This window comes from Pelmatolapia mariae, linkage group LG14 (genome assembly GCF_036321145.2).
Source record: "Pelmatolapia mariae isolate MD_Pm_ZW linkage group LG14, Pm_UMD_F_2, whole genome shotgun sequence".
NCBI classification, from domain to species: domain Eukaryota; kingdom Metazoa; phylum Chordata; class Actinopteri; order Cichliformes; family Cichlidae; genus Pelmatolapia; species Pelmatolapia mariae.
The window spans coordinates 16,710,192-16,729,843 of NC_086239.1; the positions used below are offsets into that span (position 1 = coordinate 16,710,192).

Sequence of the window (19,652 nt, forward strand, 5' to 3'; positions counted from 1 at the left end):
CCTAAACATCCACATCCACATGCTATTACAGTGAGGTTTGTAAGCTTTTGAGTCAAACGGCATGTTGGATTCTGCCATTTCTCATTAAAGGCCATAGGTACAAACTCTTGTATCAAGCCATCAAGAAATCTGCAAGGTCTTCTCTACTGAAAATCTGTTGCTTTTGTTGTAACTTTGTCGGTATCTTCTTTGCATCCATGAGCTGCACATACGCATACTGTATGTCAGACAGACAGAATAGCAAAGTGAAGGTTTCTCATGGAAACGCTTTCATAAGACACCCTGTGTGGGTTTTAGGGCATGTTTTAGGTAACACAAGCTAAAATTGGAATGGTGCTTAAGGTGTTACATCGCGTATCAGTGCAGAAACTGAGGTTTGCGTGCTAAGTCTATAGCTTGTGTCAATGCAGTACATCATTTTCCATTTTATGTGTGGGAAGGTGAGGCTCATTTTCAAAAATCTGACCTTCTTTAGAAATGCACAAAACGCAGCGAATCAGTCAGCTGACGCATTTTGAGTAGACTCCCTCGGTGAAGGCTGTGATATTTTGGCCTGAATAGTTTGGTCATGATGGACAGAATGTGATTATAGAGTCATTAAGGTTGCTCATTTCTTCCTATTGTGCCACAGCTCATGGCAATCTTTCACTTTTCTTCTTGAGCTCTAGTCGCACCTCCAGCATAAAAGGAGATTTTTTCTGCAGCACAAAGATTAACACAATCTTCTGATGGCCAGATGTTCAACAGAGGCTGCCAGTGAGCATGCTGCCAATAAATCTCTAGCTTTTCTCTTTTAAAGGAACACAAAAGGAAGCCTGTGGACAGAGCTTGGTTAGATTGTCATTTAAAAAAAGTTATTATATCTTTAGTGTATTCCATGAGAAATTAAAACTACTTTACTATGTACAATTTTTTTTTTTGGAAACTTTTTATTTTTATTTTTGAATTTACCTTAGTCGTTAAAGAGCTAATCAGACTCTATTCAGAGGGTTTGAAGAACCTGCAAAAACACGCTGAGTCAAATCATGTGTAAGTTCAGTACAGACTCCCATAGCTCATTTGAATAAGCCTGTTTTCCTTGTTAACCCCTCTATGTGCATTTCTGAGATTACAGGAAGAGAGCCGATTGCTCTATTGATTTGCTGTTGCTTTAATTTGGGTGTGTTTATTCTGCAGGAATCTCGACATTTTAAACTGTTGGTTTTCTGGTTTGCAGAGAAGGCACCAGACAGTGGTGAAGTTAATCAATAGGACACATTTATGCTTTTTAATTGCCAACAGTCTCTGAAATTAATTTGCAATGACACTGAGCCAATTATAACAGGCAAAGGTTTGGCTCAAATGCTTGATTGACACAAACTCTATACTGGATACTGTGTGTCACACCAAGAAGATATGGATTGATGTTGTAAGCTATGTGAATGGATAAGCTGCAGAAGGATTTAGTTTTATAATATGCAACTCTGTTCAAGTTATTACTAACAAAAAAAGAAAAATTGCAGCTTAGCAGTTCTATTCTCACAGACTGAGTATATGGAATAAAAATAACTCCCAAATGGAGTGGGTATGCAACTCATCCGTCACTGCAAAATCATCCCTGACTGATGAGGTTTACAGTGACCGAACAAGTGCTTTTCATTTCCGATGAAGCTGATGGTCATGGCTTTCAAGTGTCTCTGTGTGAACAGCCTGTTGTCTAAACTTGAAGTACGGTGTTAAGTTCGAGGGCCCACTTCAAGTTCGATATCGTCAGTGGAGTGCAGCGTGCTGCGTACCCTTTCGGATGGCGAGGAGTGGAGCAATAGCGTTTTGGTGCCAAACGGTGATGAGCAGAGTCCAGGGTAACACGATCAACACGATGGCAAGAATATCTCTTCTCTTCGGCATCTCCAGGATTGGTTATTTGGCTCGGCATTACCTGGAGGGAACCGTGAAAAAAAAAAAAAAACCCAAACAGATATTAAAAGTCAGCCAGCCAACTTAGACTTATAACCTTCACCAGAGCAAGCTAACATATTTGTTTTTGATGAATCTCAGTTATTTGAAGAAAAGGAAATCACACTTGCAGGACCTTTATTATTGTTGACTGGCTTTTAAATAGCATTTAAGACACTCAAGGACTATGTCTTTATTAACCTGGCTGGCTCTCTGCAAAGCAAAACCTTCAGTGACTAAAACTGAGTAATAGCTTACTTACTCTTGTTCCATCTTGAATTCTATTTTGCCACAAATGCATAACGGTCTCACAGTTTCCAATCAAGTGAAAGAGAACATGATTACTGTATTACCTACACAGAATTTAAAAGGAAAAAATAGGGCCTGATTTTAAGCAGTAACTAACAAAGGGAAGGTCAAATCCATTGGACGAGGCAATGCATTAACAGCTTGCGCCCTCTGCTAACCCAGTGAGCTCATCAGCGCTATCACTGCAGACACGGTGGTGACTTCATGCCCAGTGCTGAAAGTATTCACAGGCCAAATGGCAGGAAGCGATATAACCAGACTGTGGGATGACTGTTTTGCAAATGTGCCTGTCCCTCTGAGTCCAGAACATTGGTTCAGACTTGTATCTCTTTGAAAGTTTCAGTTGCAGCATGGAAGGAATCAGACATTAACTGAAACAGTGGCTATTATTTTGAAGTTCCTCTATTAATTACTTTGAACTTTAGGCTCAAGTTAAAAGTCTGAAATCAAAAAAGTGCTACATGCTACAGCAGTGAAAATGAGACTATATTTGAGCTTTGGATGGGAGAAATGGCAAATGTGTTGCATCTGGAGAGATTAAGACTCAGATGCAACACATTTGCCAAACCTGCCAATTTGGGAGATCCTGTACTGCCATTTTTGAATGGTGTTAATTAGTACGCTGTGTTTGGTTTTGTCATTTCTTCTGTCTTAAATTTTTATACTTACACCTTTTTATATTTTATCATTATACAAGCTTTAACGCTGTATCAGGGTTCCAGTGGACATTGTTGCTAGATGGGCTGTTTTTCCCTTCTCCATTTAAAATACAATAATAATATTAGGGGGGGAAAAGTCTTTCAAAATTTATCAAGACTTAAGGGTACATTATTAGGGAGTTAGCTAATGACTGACATATGGATGATGGCACAGGAGGCTGTAGCATGTAATCATCTGTCTAAGGATAAATTGAGTCCCTAAATTAGACACTTCAACCTGGTTTGTACTGTTGGTGTGTTTTGAAGCAATTTGAATGCAATTATCTGGTTAAGTTTAACAAACAAAGAAGCCCTTGCTCTAGTTTTGGTGAGTAGTCATACCAGTAGACTTTTTTTATTAGTATGTCATTTATATTAACTAGTACATATCTATGTATGTGTATGCGTTTCTGTGTATGATTTACTCATAGTTGATGATGATTAGAAACCAAATTAGCCACCTTAGATGAAAATGTATACTTTTTTATCTAAATAACTTCTAAAAAAGAAAGAAAGAAAGAAAGAAAGAAAGAAAGAAAGAAAGAAAGAAAGAAAGAAAGAAAGAAAGAAAAATAAAACTAAATACAAATGAATAAATAACATCTGGCATCTACCAAACTTGGGCCATAAAGCTAAAGGTTGTGGTTTCAGTGCAATGGAACAAGTGCCTAGTTACGGTTCCTAACTTCTGATTGGATAGTTGATCTTCATCACAGGGTATAGCCAATCAAACTCAAATGTAAGTACACTATCAATTAAACCATTGTGTAGTTAGTACTGTCTACCATTTAAACACAATTTTCTCAATTAACATTTTAAGCACAACAATCGTGATTCATGAATGACACCAATTTCCTTCCCTCCAGCTATATTTTTGTTCAGCAGCTTGTCCAAAGTCTTACAGGAATTCTGTGTAGAAGTGCTGAATGAACACTTAATTGAATCAATATTTTCTCCACAAAAATAAAGTCATGTTTCATAAATGTAAAGTTTTATTTAGTCTTTCTGTTTTGCATTCCATCATTATATTTCATACCTCTATTATTATTGTTCTTCATTGACCATTTACATTGAATTTAAGGTCAGCAGTCCTGCCCATCTCTCCCAGGGTCTGTCTCGTATACTTAAAATGCTTATGGTATTATGCTGAGCCCTAACTGGGAAATGCAGTTATTAATTGATCTGCTCAATTAAACAAAGACTAAAACAGCCATAATGTGGGCACAGGTGTTCAGCGCATTCATTTCAGCTTTACACGAGAGAGAACAAGTCATCGCATTTCCCAGAGCGATCCTGCTCCCACTGCTGGGAACGGTGGCAGAATATTGTGGCTTAATGTAATTGTATATGCCAATTATGTTCATTGAGCTTTGTAAATAAATACACTATTAATGTCCAAGCCTTAGGTATAAACGCTTTTGACGCAGACTCTACTCATGCTCTTTTTTCAGGTAAAGAAATGTGCGCTGCAAAGCTGTATGTATGTTTGTTTGTTAATTTATTTCAATCATGTAAACAATATAAAAAGTCCATTTAGCAAAGAAAAGAAGAAAAAATGCTATAAAAATAAAGCCAAATACATTTCAATATTGCTTCACCTGTTCTGATTCAGTTACATAACAAAAGGAGTGAGAAGATGTACACACTTATTTAATCCCACCCCTTTGCCATAAGTTATCGGTCAATATTTAATCAGCTTCCTTACTGATATAATCTGTATGTACTTATTTCTGTTTAAGTGGAAAGGAAAATTACTAAGAAATACTGAAAGAACAGTAAGAAGAGGGGGGCGGATCAATCTCAATAGCGATGACATTGATAACAACACTGGTATTGGCATCAGATAGATACTAGGTACTAGTTTCTAGATACTAGATACATGTTTCTATCGTCTATAAAAATGTCTGAGCCTTTTAAAGTTGACTGTTACTACAGTTTTATTTATATCCTATAGAACATTTAAACAAAAGTAACTGATCCAAAGTCCTTAACAGTCAGCCACATTTACAGATCTAAAAAAAAACAAAACAGTTTCAAAATACATGAAAAGCTGAAAGCTGCATTTTAATGAGTTAACTCGTTACTGTGAAAAGTAAAACCCACAGGAATTTAGTGGTCATTAAAACAAATTTAATTGCAAATTGATGACTCATCTCATAAATCATGACACACTGCTCTCTCCTACAGCTGCCTTTATATGTTATAAGCATCAGTGTTAGCATCGGCAATACTGGCCCTGTGGTTACTTTGTATCACATCAGTACCTTCCCCATAGCCATTCATACAACACCAATGTAATTAAATGACAGATTTCTGTAATTTTACATCTTTAATTCGTATAATTTAAGCCCAGAGAGTTGTGCTGACAGATTTCTGACATTTGTTACAACAGCATTTCTTTATCATGTAGAAGAAATGAGACGTATTGTTAAGATTGCACTTGTTTTTTCTTAAATGAAGCTATCTCATTGATTAAATGTGTAGTTAAATTTATCTACACTGACAGAAAAGGGAGTTTCACTGGTCTGGCCCACAAAAAATCAAAATGGGCTGTATGTAGCCCTCCATGTAAAATGAGTTTGACATCTCTGCTCTAGAGGAAAAAGCTTGTGATTAAACTCATCATGTAAATCATTTCTCAATATAAGACATCTAATCGTCAAACATTACTGCTACTGTTTACGTTTAAGTCGAATGGATTTCTTGGCCTTGCTTAGATGCCCTCCAAAATTTTAGTGTCTCTGTCTATGTCGGATTTACAATGATGGCTATCAAATCATTCCATGGAACAAAGGCCAGTCTGTTTTTGGAACTACACAAAAACTGTGATTGTAGAGCAGTGTTACAAAGTTGACGACAGCAACATTCATCACAGCTCACCTTCAATTCAAGTGTGAGGCTCTGATCGAACGTTAGACCCAGACTTTAATATCTTTTCTTAGAGCCCATTTTTGCCTGGAAATTATCCATCATTTCTTTTTTTTCCTCCTTTTTTTTTTTACAGCACATCTTTTGTAACACAGTCCCTAATTGTACTGTATAACGTCATCAGGCTGATTTTCTCCAACTTAACAAAGCTCCTCCAGAGCCACAGAAAACATTAATGATCTCTTTTTACAGGTTCAGAAATAGTGCTTATTTTAGAAAATTGACCAGGATCAAAAAATTTGGGTAGGCCTTTAAAAATATTGTTGCCAGGAGTCTGATGGCTAATACAACTACACTGCTTAAAAAAATTTAAAGGAACACTTTTAAAACACATCAGATATCAATGGAAAAAAATACATCAGTGCTGGTACCTATGCTGTTATGGTCTGGGTAATGTGTTAGGAACAAAAGTATTTCACAGGATTTGATGTAAATGAACATTTTCAACCTGCAGTGGGCTGAATCCAAGGACACCCTGGGAATCAAAAAGAAGCAAACATTGTAGCTGGCTAGTCCATTTAGCCAAAATGTCATTGCAAAAAATTCAAAATTGTATTCAGTAGTTTGTAGAGCTTCACGTGGTTGTACACATGCCTTACAGCACCAGGGCATGCCCTTATTTGGTATCATGGTATCATGATGAATCTTGTCCCAGATCTGGACCAGGGCATGACTGAGCTCCTGAACAGTCTGAGGTGCAATCTGTGAACACTGGAAAAGACTGAAACATAATGCCCCAGAGGTCTTCTATGATTTTGGTCAAGCGACCGTGGGGGCCACTCAGTGGTATCAATTCCTTAATCCTTCAGGGGTGGCTGCATACTATTGCCACTTGTTGTGCCCCAGGAGAAACCACTGAACCACTGTATTGTTTGACGATAGGTCCAAGGGTTTTATCCCGATACCTAATGTATCGGGATAAAACCGATAAAATCAGGATAAAAGCGCTATACAAATACAGGCCATTTACCATTTAATGTCACACAGGGTACTTTAGCCAAGCTATGGAGGTCTGTGCGTCCCTCTGCAGACTGATCACTGAACCACCACCAAACTGGTCATGCTGAATGATGTTACAGGCATGTTCTCCACAGCTTCTCCAGACCCTTTCACGTCTATCATTTTTGCTCACAGTGAATCTGCTGTCATCTGTGAAAAGCACAGAGTGCCAATAGTGGACCTGCCAGTTCTGGTATTCTGTGGCAAATGCCAATCACAGTGCTGGGCAGTGAGCACAGGGTCCACTAGAGGATGTCAAACCCTTAGGAGCAGATACTGGTCTTACTGATGGCTTATGGACCTTCTACAGCCCTATCCAGTAACTATCCAGTAGGTGCCTGTCTCCTGGAATCTCCTCCATTCTCTTGAGATCTTGCTAGAAGAGACAGCAAACCCTCTTGCGATGGTACACATTGATGTGCTGTCTTGGAGGAGTTGGACTACCTGTGTAACCTCTTTAGGGTCCAGATATCGCCTCATGCTAGCAGTAGGGACACTGACGTTAACTAAATGCAAAACTAGTCAAAAAACAGTTCAAAAAGATAAGGAGGGAAAAAATGTCATTGGCCTCCAGCTGTAAAACCATTCCTGTTTTGGGGGTTGTCCCATTGTCTCCCCTCTAGTGCACCAATTGTTAATTTCATTAACACCAAAAAAGCTGAAACCGATTAACAACCCCCTCTGCTACTTGACTAGATCTGACTAGATCAGTATCCCTGACGTTTAATTGGCTTGATGCTATACTCAGATTTAAAAAGTGCTCCTGTAATTTTTTGAGCAGTGTGTAACAAATGAAAAAAGTGAGCTCACCCACAGTTAGAACTGGATCATTGCGCGGCTGGGAAAGCCACACTGGAGACTAGATGGGCTACCTAGCGTTGACATCCTCCATGACACATCAGCCGACCATTTCCTTTTCCTGTTCCTCTTCCTCTGTCTTGTCCACTCACAGAGTCAGGAAACAGCAAGTGCACACCTGGAAGACGAGATCACTTTGGTTAATATGCTACAGCAATGTCACATTTTCTTCCCTCTTTGTGGTTTCACCATACTTCTTCCACTGACACCAGTGACACTCAGTGACAGTCACCCAGGTTTAAAGCAGTTTGGACAGGGTCTAAGAGTCAAAAGCCTTACAGAAATGCTTTACCAAAGACACCCTCAGTGAGCACTCTGCTTGTGTGACATCTATTCATAATTTAACATCAAAGAGCCGGGGCTGAAATTGCTGCAGAGGGAAAGTGTGCCAGTATAATACAGCGAACTCTAGTTTGGATGTGCATCGTCCACGAATCCATCCCCCGGTGGTACACCACTGCTGTGCTTCACAATGCAGCGTTCTGCTTAATGCTCTGTATATTGGTATGTGATTTACTCAATTCATTTCGAACTAAATTGCAGTGACACAGACTCTGTATTTTATTTATTTTCGCCTGATATGGAAACTGGAAGATGGTTTAGTCACAACTCCATTGCCTGCCAACAGTCTGGGGTGGGGAATGTTACAAAAATAAACTGGCATCATGTCTTATTCAAATACATCTGAGGGAACGCTGCCTCTATGGAGGCTTGTGCTTCACACAGCCAGCGATGCCTGCATGCTGCATCAGCACCACAACTTGATGGCTGAAGACTGTATTTTTAGTGCTTTGTGATAGAAAATCATATAAGCTGCAAAATATGTAGGTTTTGGGGAATGAGCAGCGGGAGTGCCGGAATCATTTTACGAAGCCACACTGTTCTGTGAAAAGGCAAATTACCTGTGACCCAGTAAAGCAGAAAAGAAGAGTGTGTGCTTGATGTGCACAACATTTCAGAAACAACCTATTTTCAGGTAGCCTTGTTTTGTGAAGTTTCTCAAACTGAAATGTATCTGACGGGGTGAGGGGGCTAACATCATCGTGTGGAAAGAGGACTATATGTTCTTCATGCGTTGGTGCAGATTGTGCAGTATTTGTGTTTCCTGACAGCGACGAGCAAGTACTGTTGTGACAAAATAAACAGCTTCACCAGTAAAGCTTTAGAGTTGCTGCCAGGTACCGTCACGCGTACAAGCTCCCAATGACAGTGTTGTCGTTGTGATTTCTGTACAACACACTCGCCTTCCTCACTGCGATGAAGCTATAAACAGATTGAAACACAGTCGAGTTAAAACGACCTGCCAGAATCTCCGACCAGTCCGCGGGCCATTGTGTTTTCTCAGAGTTTAACATTTTTAAAAGTGAGGTTTGGAAAAACAAAAATACGCTGGCATACGCTGTCTGCTGAAGGGAGCTCAAACTAATAATGCGACTGTGTATAGAACATGCAGTACTGAAAATGGGTGTTTAGCGATATAATGGCATTCATTAAAAACCTTGATTTCTTTTTTGCCGCAGAGTTGTTTACACATTTGAGCTGATTTGAGCCACAGGCAAGAAATGTTTAACTTGAAATGATCAAGTTACATTTTGAGCAGTGCTAAATACAGAACCCCTTAAGGCTGAAAGTGGTGAATTTGTTTTTCTGGATGATTTTGCTTTGCTTTTGATCCACATGAGCAGTTGGTAAGTTGGTTGTGTCCACTTATAATACACCGCCAGTAAAGAGAAAAGTCTTGCAGATGACTGGGTTTTATTGCACATATTTCAATTTTAAAGTCTTGCAGTGTAGCACAGATGCTATGGTTGTTGGTTGGACTTTAGCAGCATACAGTCATGGGCCACTTCATTAGTTATGCCTTCCTGATACCAAATTGGACCCACTTTTGGGTCCATTGGGTGCTCTATTGGACTGAGATCTGTTGATTGTGGAGGCCATTTGAGTACAGTGAACTTGCAGCAGATAGCCGCCCCTCCCTGAGCCTGGTTCTGCTGGAGGTTTCTTCCTGTTAAAAGGGAGTTTTTCCTTCCCACTGCCGCCAAAGTGCTTGTTCATAGGGGGTCATATGATTCTTGGGTTTTTCTCTGTATCTATTATTGTATGATCTACTGTACAATATAAAGCGCCTTGAGGCAACTGTTGTTGTGATTTGGCGCTATATAAATAAAATTGAATTGAACTCATTGTGATGTTTAAAAAAATAGTTTGAGATTATACGACCTTTCTGACATAACATTTCATCCTGCTGAAAGCAGCCATCAGAAGATGAGTACACTGTGGTCATAAAGGAATAGACATGGTCAGCAGCAGCAGTAGACTGTGGCATTTAAATGACGCTCAATTGGTTTTAAGGTCCTAAAGGGTGCAGAGTAAATATCCCCCACAACATTACATCACCACAACATTGCACTTGATTGGTGCAGACTGGATCCATGCATTTATGGTGTTTATGTCAAATTTTGACCCTACAATCTAGATGTCACAGGAGAAAATGTTTTTCCAATTCCCTCTTGTCAAAATTTGGTGAGCCTGTATAAATTATAGCCTTGTTTTCCTGTTCTTAGCTGATAGGAGCGGCGCCAGTGTGGTCTTCTACTGGTGCTGCCCATCTGCTTCAAGGTTGTTGTGAATTCAGAGATACTCTGGTTGTAACAAGCGGTTATTTGAGTTACTGCTGCCTTCCTATCAAGATTGAAGCAGTCTAGCCATTCTCCTCTGACCTCTGATATCAATAAGACATTTTTTGCTCAGCACACTTTCCCTCTGCCGCTCACTGGACAATTTCTCGTTTTTGGACCATTCTCTGTAAACCCCAGGGTTGGTTGTGTGGAAAAATCCCAGCGGATCAGCAGTTTCTGAAATACTCAGACCAGCCCGCCTGAAATTCAGCAGGTTGTCTTGTGCATGTCTACATGGCTAAATGCATTGAATTGCTGCCATGTAATTAGCTGATTAGGTATTTGCATCAAAAAGGAGTTGAAGTGGTTGTTGAGTGCATGTCATTGGATATGTTTTGCTGTACCACTGTTTTAATCAGGAGTTATCTATGCGATATGTGATACTAGCACACCATATTAACACAGTAGCTTCAATACAGCACACAGCCAGTGCAACCAGCACAAGCATCATACACCCATACAGTAGTTACTCTTAAACTATTCATTAATGTATGCCATGTATCATGTTGACTGATCCACCAGTTTAATTCAGACTGTTATAATTAGACTGAGCACAAATATCGACCCTCTTGTCAAAATTGTGTGATCATATTGTTCATCTGGATAATACACAACCCTAATGCACGTATAAACAAGTGTTACATCTCTCACATATATTATTTTAAAGTGTCTTTCATGTCCGGACAACAGACAAGACAACAGCAACAAACAGGCAACCCCAACAGATACTGTAACTGCGTAAATGGGGGCCATAATGAGGCCTCTGTAGCCCAAAAGCATGCAGGTGGCCGGTTAGCTTCGGTGTAACTATGTGATGGAGCAAGAATACAGAAAGTCAGCTCCATGCCACTGACTGGAACAGCCAACGGCAGACAATGAAGCCTGACAGCCTTTCACATCAGCTCGAGTTAACCAGCTGTGAAGGGAACACCTGCCACTGATTAATAAAGAATTACAGCAACAATGCCATGTGTGAAAATTGCTGTACTGATTGTTGAACTAACAACATTAGCCCCAAAAGGTGGAACAAGGAGGTGAAACAGCAGATTATTCTGTAAAGGATTCACGTATGTCCCCCCCCAAAAAACCATCCTCAAATGTTTTGCCATTTTAAATGTGTTTAATGCTCACTGATTTTAAAACTAATGGGAAATTTATCTCACATTATTACAAAAAAAACAAACAAAACAAAACAAATAATGCCCTTTTCTCTTTAATTAATTAAAAATAATTAAACTTCATTTAGAATAATGTAAACACTTATAGTGAGTTACTTACTGAGGAGTGTGGTTGTGCATACTTATAAAAACTGTACTTGATTTTTGTAATACAAACACTTGCTGTTAATCTTAATCTCACATATTTTATTCAGTGTTTTTTGATTATTATTATTTCAGCTGCACGGTGTTTAGACTTGGACTCTTGTGCATAATGTTGTTTGCAGTGTTTGTGTTGCAAAGAACGGAGTATTAATAGGCCACCATGACTGAGACTCCTGTAGTGATTAATGGCTCCCAGTCAGCGTTGTTGTTCAAATGTTAATGTAACCAGTGTTCCCGTAATAGTGCGGTGTATGGTACAAACACATCGGACAGGGATCTCTGCCTCCTAAAACTTATTGTAGATAATCTGAACAGGAACTCGTAAGTTTCTTAAAAAGGCACAAGCCAGATAAGGGATGTCAGTAGAAATAGAGTGATCGTGATTGTAGAGAACCTTTAACAAAAAAGGCAATAACCCTGAATTGTGAATAATGCAAAGCTACTTTAGTGAAGTTCCAGAATAATGTAGCTTCCTTACTTATTTTTATCTGCATATATATGTTCTGTATGTTTATGCCGATAGTCTATCGCCTATCTTGCCACTACTTGCTCACACTTCTCCCTCCTTGCTCTGTCTTAGATTTATAAAATCCCATCTTCAAAGATGAAGCAGGGGCATGTTTCCAAGTTTGTAATCAGTCTGCCTCTGAATTCTGAGCTCCCTTGGCCTTGAACATATCCTATTTCTCGAAGACCAATAATAACACCCTTCTCTGTTTGCTTGCTTCGCTGTAGCATCATGTTGATGTACTCTTCAGGCGGTGGGGAAAAGAGGCTCTCTGGAGACAGTGTGTCCTAGTATGTCCAACTGCTTGCTTTCCTTTATGAATTCATTGGTCTCTGACCAACTTGGTAAAGCCCAGAACAGTTTTCAGGGATATCTAGGGAGTCTCGAAGACATGCCGCTGTAGTAGATCAATATTGATGTTACTGTCATAGCCACAAAAAACAGCGTTGCCTTGAGGTGCTATTAAATTAAATATTAATTTTTATGTGTGGGCATTGATTCAAACAGACTTAATTGCTTTTGAAGGGCATTATGCCAGAAGTAGGTGATCTGTCTATCTCTGATACTTTGTTTCTTATGGAGTCTTGTATAGCACGTCAATTCAATTCAATTCAGTCCCAACAACAGTCGCCTTCAAGGTGCTTCACCAGGTTAGTAGATGTTAATATTATTTTTGCAAACTAACAGCTTACAAGGTGACAAGTTTTAATGCTGTTTAATGCTTCATAAAAAACTAAACAGGAACCAATAAAGTGCAGACTGTGCTGCATATACACTGTATACAGTATATCTATGTAGTCAATGCAAGACTACAAAGATCGTGAATCCTATGTAAAAGCCTTTATGACATTCTGTAAACAAGGACACTGCTATGTTTTGGTTATCAGGCAGTTTTGGAATGGATTTTAATATTTTACTGATCACATTTCAACATCATGTGAAAAAGAAAGTTTTGAAGCTTTAAAGTCATAAACATGACGCCCCTTCTCTCTAAAACGAGGACATCAAGTATGTCAAGGACTGCACAGAGCCCTGTGAAAACGTGGTTTTTCATATGACATGTAAAAGCGCTTCTTGGCTCTGACATATACTGATGGACAGCCTGACAGTTCAGGGTTAGGAGCCCCTCAGCTCTGGCTGATAAGCTCAAAGTGGCACAATCGTTGCCATGTTGTATGTGACTATCTAAAATGTATATTTTTTATCTTTGTTGTGCATCTTATGTTTATTTTTGTAGAATCAAGTGCCGTGTCCTCCTTCTGTTATAATGTCTCTGATGCTACCCAGGACCTAATCTAGCAGCGATACCAGAGTTCTGCCCTGCACCCTTCTAACATAGTTTATCACCATAAATTGAACCACAACACTTCAAACTACCCACTTTGAAGTATCTAATATAAACTCCGGATACAAATTGAATTATTATCATTTAATTTGCTTTCAAAATACATCATGTACAGATCCAAATACCTGATTAAAAAAACAAAACATGACATGTACATTAGGGGTGGGTTTTGATTATCGATTTATCGATTAAAATCGATTCTGGCTTGGATAACGTGATATCGATTCATTAAAATCCTGAATCGATTTTTTAATATAAATTTATTTTGCCTGAAACACCAGAATCTCAGATTAAACCTCACTAAATTTCAACAACCACCAAACAGCTAAAACAGTAAATGAGAGCAGGCACACGGATTCTGCACATAGATATAAACACAAAGCGCGGACCCACTGACACATCAGAATCAGTGAGATGTCGCCTTTCTCACCCGACGGCACGGACACGGTCGGGGCTGAAAGCCGACAGCTCACTGATTCTGATCCGTCGGCGGGTCCGCGCTTTGTGTTTACGCCCTTTTTGCGCTGATTCTGAAGCTGCAGGTTTTATCTCTCTCCAAACAATATTGACTGAACCAGCAGCAAAAGAAGATCCAAACTACGCTTCACATAAACATCGTCATGAATTCCCTCTTACTTTTGCTGTTTTGTTTCCACCACGGTAAAATCACACTTCATGCACAGCTCTCTCTCTCTCAGTATACTTCAAGAACAGTTTCCCATCTAAAAATCTGTTTTCTGCATTATTCGCTTGCTTGTTATGCACAAGTCTACCGTTGTTTACAGCGTTGTTGGCCGCTGTTTTTTTCCTTTTATTTACTTCCGAAAAGAAAACCTCATTTCTGCCGTTCAATAGGCTACTGAACAAATTTAAACTTTTTAAAATTATGCAAAATTGCAAAACGCTTAGCTGTGTCTCTAAAACCTCTGTAACTTTGCTCTGCTTCACTTCAGCAGCATCAGGTAATGTTCATATGTTGATTAATGGTTTTCTTTCGTTTTTGATCTACTGCAGAATATTTTTATAAAATCCCAGGCCAGGAAAATCACCTTCATGTTTTTCTGTGTTTTATCCTCAGTTACTTTGACATCTGCTGTGATGCTTACACCTTTGATAAAGTCTCGCAAGTGTCAGCATTCTTTTTATAGATATAAAAATATGGAAATGTACTGATGCATGATCTGAATTATAATATTTCTGACTGTCTGAGGCAAAATTTCCCCGAATCGAATCGAATTGAATCGAATCGTGGATCGAATCGATTCTAGAAATCAGTGACGATACCCAGTCCTAATTTACATTTTAGTTTATCAAATCACACTTGCTGAGCAGTCTTTACCTTCAAAATCAATCTCTCAGCTTCCCCTCACGTTCTCTCTTTCTTACATCATTCCCCATCTCAGACTCTGTGTTGACCTCTAAGAAGGAGAACAGAGGTGAGTTTGTGTGTCATGTCTGCTGAGCTGTTTGAAACGCTGAATTTGAAATTACCTTTTAAAAACTTGCTCAGATTATGCTCACTTAATTTCTGTAGTGTTAACTTGGGTGCAGAAGTGCCAAAAACATCTTCACATCTGAACCATGAACACAGCACAGGGATGAGATGGGAAAAAGGTGTGTGGACACAGGATCATCAGGTCTGTGGTATCAACCAAAAGCACCAGCAGACTTAAACTGCGTGTCTCGGGACTCTGTTTTGGGTCGTTACATTCCCCTTTAACCCCTGAACATATGCCATTTTTGAAAACCAATAATAACACCCTCTTCTGTTTGCTTGCTTCGCTGTAGCATCATTTTCATTTACTCTTGAGGCAGTGGGGAAGTCAGGCTCTCTGGAGACAGTGTGCCCTAATATGTCCAACTGCTAGCTTTCCTTTATGAATTCATTGGTCTCTGACCAATTTGGCAATGCTCAGAGGAGTTTTCAGGGAAATGTGAGGAATCTTCGAAGACATGCCGCTGCAGTAGATCAATATTGATGTTACCGTCATAGCCATAAAAAACAGCGTTGCTTTGAGCTACCATTAAATATTAATTTTTATGCATGGGCATAGATTCAAACACGCTTAATTGCTTTTGAAGGACATTATGCCAGGAGGAGATGATCTGTCTTTCTCTGATATTTCCTTTATTATATAATCTTGTATAGAACATCACCAGGTTTGTATTTGTTGATAATATCTTATGCAAACTGACAGCTTATAAAGTTACAAAGGTTTTTGGCAGTTCATTTTTAGACACTAGCTGTAACATTGGGTTTCTGTTTCCTCTTGGGATTGAAATGATTATCTTTTTTGGTTTTTAGGTATTTTTGGAATGAATTTTAAGATTTTAATGATCACGTTCAACATCACGAGCAAAAGAAAGATTTCGTAAGCCTGTAAAAAAAAAACCCAAAATCGAACTACATTATGCCAGCTGTGAGGCACGGTGGTTTATGGATGACCATTTGAGCTTGTTTTGTAGGCACAGGATCTTGGCACCTTGCAATCATTGAGTCAGCCACGTACTTCTCTGTATACCAAAGCATTCTAGAGTGAAACGTGAGCCCATTTGTCCAACAGCTCAAAGGACAACGATCTCAAACACAGCAACAAATCTACAAGAGAATTAAAAATCTATGTCTTATATCATTGTTGTCCAATATATATTTATATTTGCATGTTTAAATAATACTGTCACTGCTGCTTTACAGCTCTTATTCACATTTTTCTAGACTTAAATTATTGCAGAGAGATGGCACTAAGAAAATACAAAGAACACTAAGTGCTAGTTTATAATGTATCAGCTCTAATTCAATCCATGGACTCAAATCATCTATTCTGACTCAAAGAGAGGAACTGTAAAATATACTAGATGGAAAACCAATTAGTGGATGCCCTATTGGAGTAGTCAAGAACAATCTGGTGCTTTAAAGAGTAAGGTGTGCTGAGGCTTGTCCGAATCTTTCCTGTCCGTTTCTCTCAACCTAATTAAAATCATGTGTGGGCACAGGGAGATGCGGGACATAGTGTATAGCAACAATCTGAACTCTTTTTATTAAATTATACTCATGTGATAATAGAGAAGCTGTAACTTGTAAATGTGGTAAATAAGAGCTTTAACCTGTTCCTACCCAAAGGGCTTTCTGAGCTTCCTGCTTGAAAATGACATGCCCAAAATAAATGGAGTATTTCTCTGCAATTACAAACTCTGTGTAAACAGTCTTGGTATCAAAGTACATAATGCAATAGATGTAGAGACTGGAACACAGAAAAATTAAGTAAATTTTTTCCTTGCCTAATTTTTAAGTAATCCAGTCACGTGTCTGTAACTGGCAGAAAATGGCCATTGTGTCGTGTTAGCGTCACCATTATCAGAAGCTACAGTGGCTAATGGCTACCAGTGAAAAACAACAGAGGAAACCGGTCCGGTGAGCAAATTTCTGCCTTAGTGGATATGCTTTTGCAGCTGATTCAGTGAATTTTGGTCAGAGCGTGGTGAAACTTGGTGTTTTGGAATCTGGACAGCTAAGCTAGCTAGCCAGGCTTTGTTTACCCGGTTACATGAAGTTGGGAGAGTTCATGGCTTGGGTGTGTGTGTTTAACGTAACTGCTGTTTTAATCATCGCTTGCTTTTGGTGTGTTTAGTGGTTGTAGAAATGTTTTTATGAGCATTTAGCTGAGATTCTAAAGTTTTGTGGACATGAAGACTTGACGTCATGGACGGTTACATTGCTCTTGAGCAAGAGGTTAAATACATTAAACATTTAATGTGTAAATCAGCTATCAAAAATTGGTTAGCTGTAGGCACTTAATGCTGATGCTGTAATGGTGTAATATTATTTTTAAGTAAATCATGAATTCAATTCATTCTCTCTCATATATCTTTATCTTTTTGTGTGTGTGTGTGTGTGTGTGTGTATATATGTGTGTGTGTCAATATCTATCTATCTAGATAGATTTTGGCTTCTAACAGCCTCTGCTGTTCTTATTAGAATTTACCATCAATGTATTTCATTGTAATTTTTTAAGTTGAAATCTGCTTCTCTCTTCTAACATTTAGTGTCTATCCCTCTGGTGGCATCAGACATGTCCTCCAACAAATATGTTCAGGACAAGTTAGTTCCCGGAGGCTGGCTCACCTCCAGATCCAAGAACTAAATTGAAACTCCTTGGAGAAGGGTCTTATGGCACAGTTGTGTCACATGTGTCAGAATAGCTGACAAAAAGACTGTAGCCATTAAAATAATGAAACATGAGAACCCAAAAGACCTGTTAGAAAACCAAGAGGTAAATACTGCTCCCTAGAATTTCAGTTAGAAAGATGTGTGTAGTGGATGTAAGGACTGTGATGAAATGCCTATAAAATGTTTATTTCTGTAAAACTAATGTAAAAACCATCTGTAACCTATGTTTCTAGCTCACTGCCCTGAGAAGACTTAATGCCTATAAGTCCATCAAACACAGTATAGTTCAATGTCTTTTACAGACAGTGGACGTCTATGTCTTGAGTTTGAATATCTCGAAAAAAGTGGAAGAAAGAAAGAAAGAAAGAAAGAAAGAAAGAAAGAAAGAAAGAAATTTCAAACCGCTTAGTTTAAAGGCAATTCGTCCCATCATCATGCAGGTATGTTTAACTCCCTAAATGTTTTGAAAATGGACACTGATAAAATTTTATCATAACATGACATATTCTTTGATAACTTTCAGATCGCAAGAGCTCTTAGTCACCTCAACTCTACTGGAACAATACACGCAGACCTGAAATTAGAAAATGTAATGTTGGTGAAACATCAACAAGTGCCACACTGAATTAAAGTAATTGACTTCGGCCCGGCCTGTGAAACCTCAGCTGCCAAAGACCCGTCCTTACCAGTAAGTAGCTGGAATCAAATTTAATCTCTTCCTCACACAGTCACACACACTTCAGTGTTTGTGCTTTATGTTAGGGGTTTCTCAACTGTAGTATAACTCATACTTATCCAAATGGTCAGTATTAACAAAAAATGTAACAATGATTTCTTTTTGCCCTCCATCAGGTCTCCAGAGATTATTCTAGGGCAGAAGTCGTAGATGTATGGTCTCTGGGTACATCTACGGCTGGGTACATCTGAGTTACATAATGGAAACCCAAGGGCAACCCCGAGAGAAAAAGGTAAACTGTGGGCAAAACACTGCCCATCTTTTCTGCAGAGAGTTAAATTCCTGCAACAACTACCACTGGTAAGTACCCACCACTTCACCACTGCTCTGGTTAATCCTATCTTTAAACCTATTAGCATTTTACTTATTTTCTAACCCTTGATTTTTAATGTATTTACTTACTTTGTTGTACAAGAACAGAAAAAAATAAATATCAGAAGCTTCTCATTTTAGCTGTATTTGCATATGGGGAAAAATGCTCACAGCTCATTTTGAGTTTTTTATAGACCTGAAACAGGCCAAGTATAAAATCACTCTTACTGTAAGATATTTACATTTCAAGTAGAGTTAGCAGTTATTCTCAGAAGGTTAACACTGTAAGTCTGTCTTTTGGAATTAAAACACGCTTAACCCTAGAACACTATCACTACAAATAGTAACACAATCACTAATGCCGGGTGATTTTTACCCGATATAATATGACCAACTAAAAGTACTTGTCATCAAAATATATCAAACACATGACAAATCAGAGTGGTCAGCTTTTACTCTCAACTGTGCCATGTCTAACAAAATGAAAAAAAGTGTCATGGGGGGATGCTAAAATAATGCTCCAAAATTACAGAAAAATCTGGAATTCAAGAACAAAAAATTCCTAAAAAAAAAAAATGATGCTGGAAAGCTGGTCTTTGATACACCCATTCCTGGGACATTTGAGACTTCCCTGGTGAAGGCACAATCTCCTCGACACACTAACAGCTGCAGGAGAGAGAAATCATGTAAATGTATTTGCTCGGGTGAAAATCACCCAGCGATAGTGATCTAGGGTTAAAATAAACCAGGACTAGTATTTTATCTGCTTTTTTTAGATCTCTCTTGTCTTTCTTGAATGCTACCATTCTTATTCAAGGTTTGGGTTCAATGAAAGGTCACTGTCACATTACTT

The 19,652-nt window shown here is 38.7% G+C and overlaps 1 protein-coding gene across 3 annotated transcripts in view; it reads right to left on the reverse strand.

Moving 5' to 3' along the window:
• LOC134641006 (galactosylgalactosylxylosylprotein 3-beta-glucuronosyltransferase 1) overlaps nt 1-19,652 on the reverse strand; it is an 86,229-nt gene that overhangs the window by 13,418 nt on the left and 53,159 nt on the right. For 2 of the 3 annotated variants that reach the window (XM_063493166.1, XM_063493164.1), the window contains exons 3-4: nt 7,680-7,845; nt 1,776-1,918 (exon numbers count right to left, since the gene is read on the reverse strand). In XM_063493166.1, the coding sequence (XP_063349236.1) occupies nt 1,776-1,887 (112 nt within the window). In that variant the 5' untranslated portion in view covers nt 1,888-1,918; nt 7,680-7,845. The remainder of the gene's footprint in view (nt 1-1,775; nt 1,919-7,679; nt 7,846-19,652) is intronic. The other variant, XM_063493165.1, reaches the window with a different exon arrangement.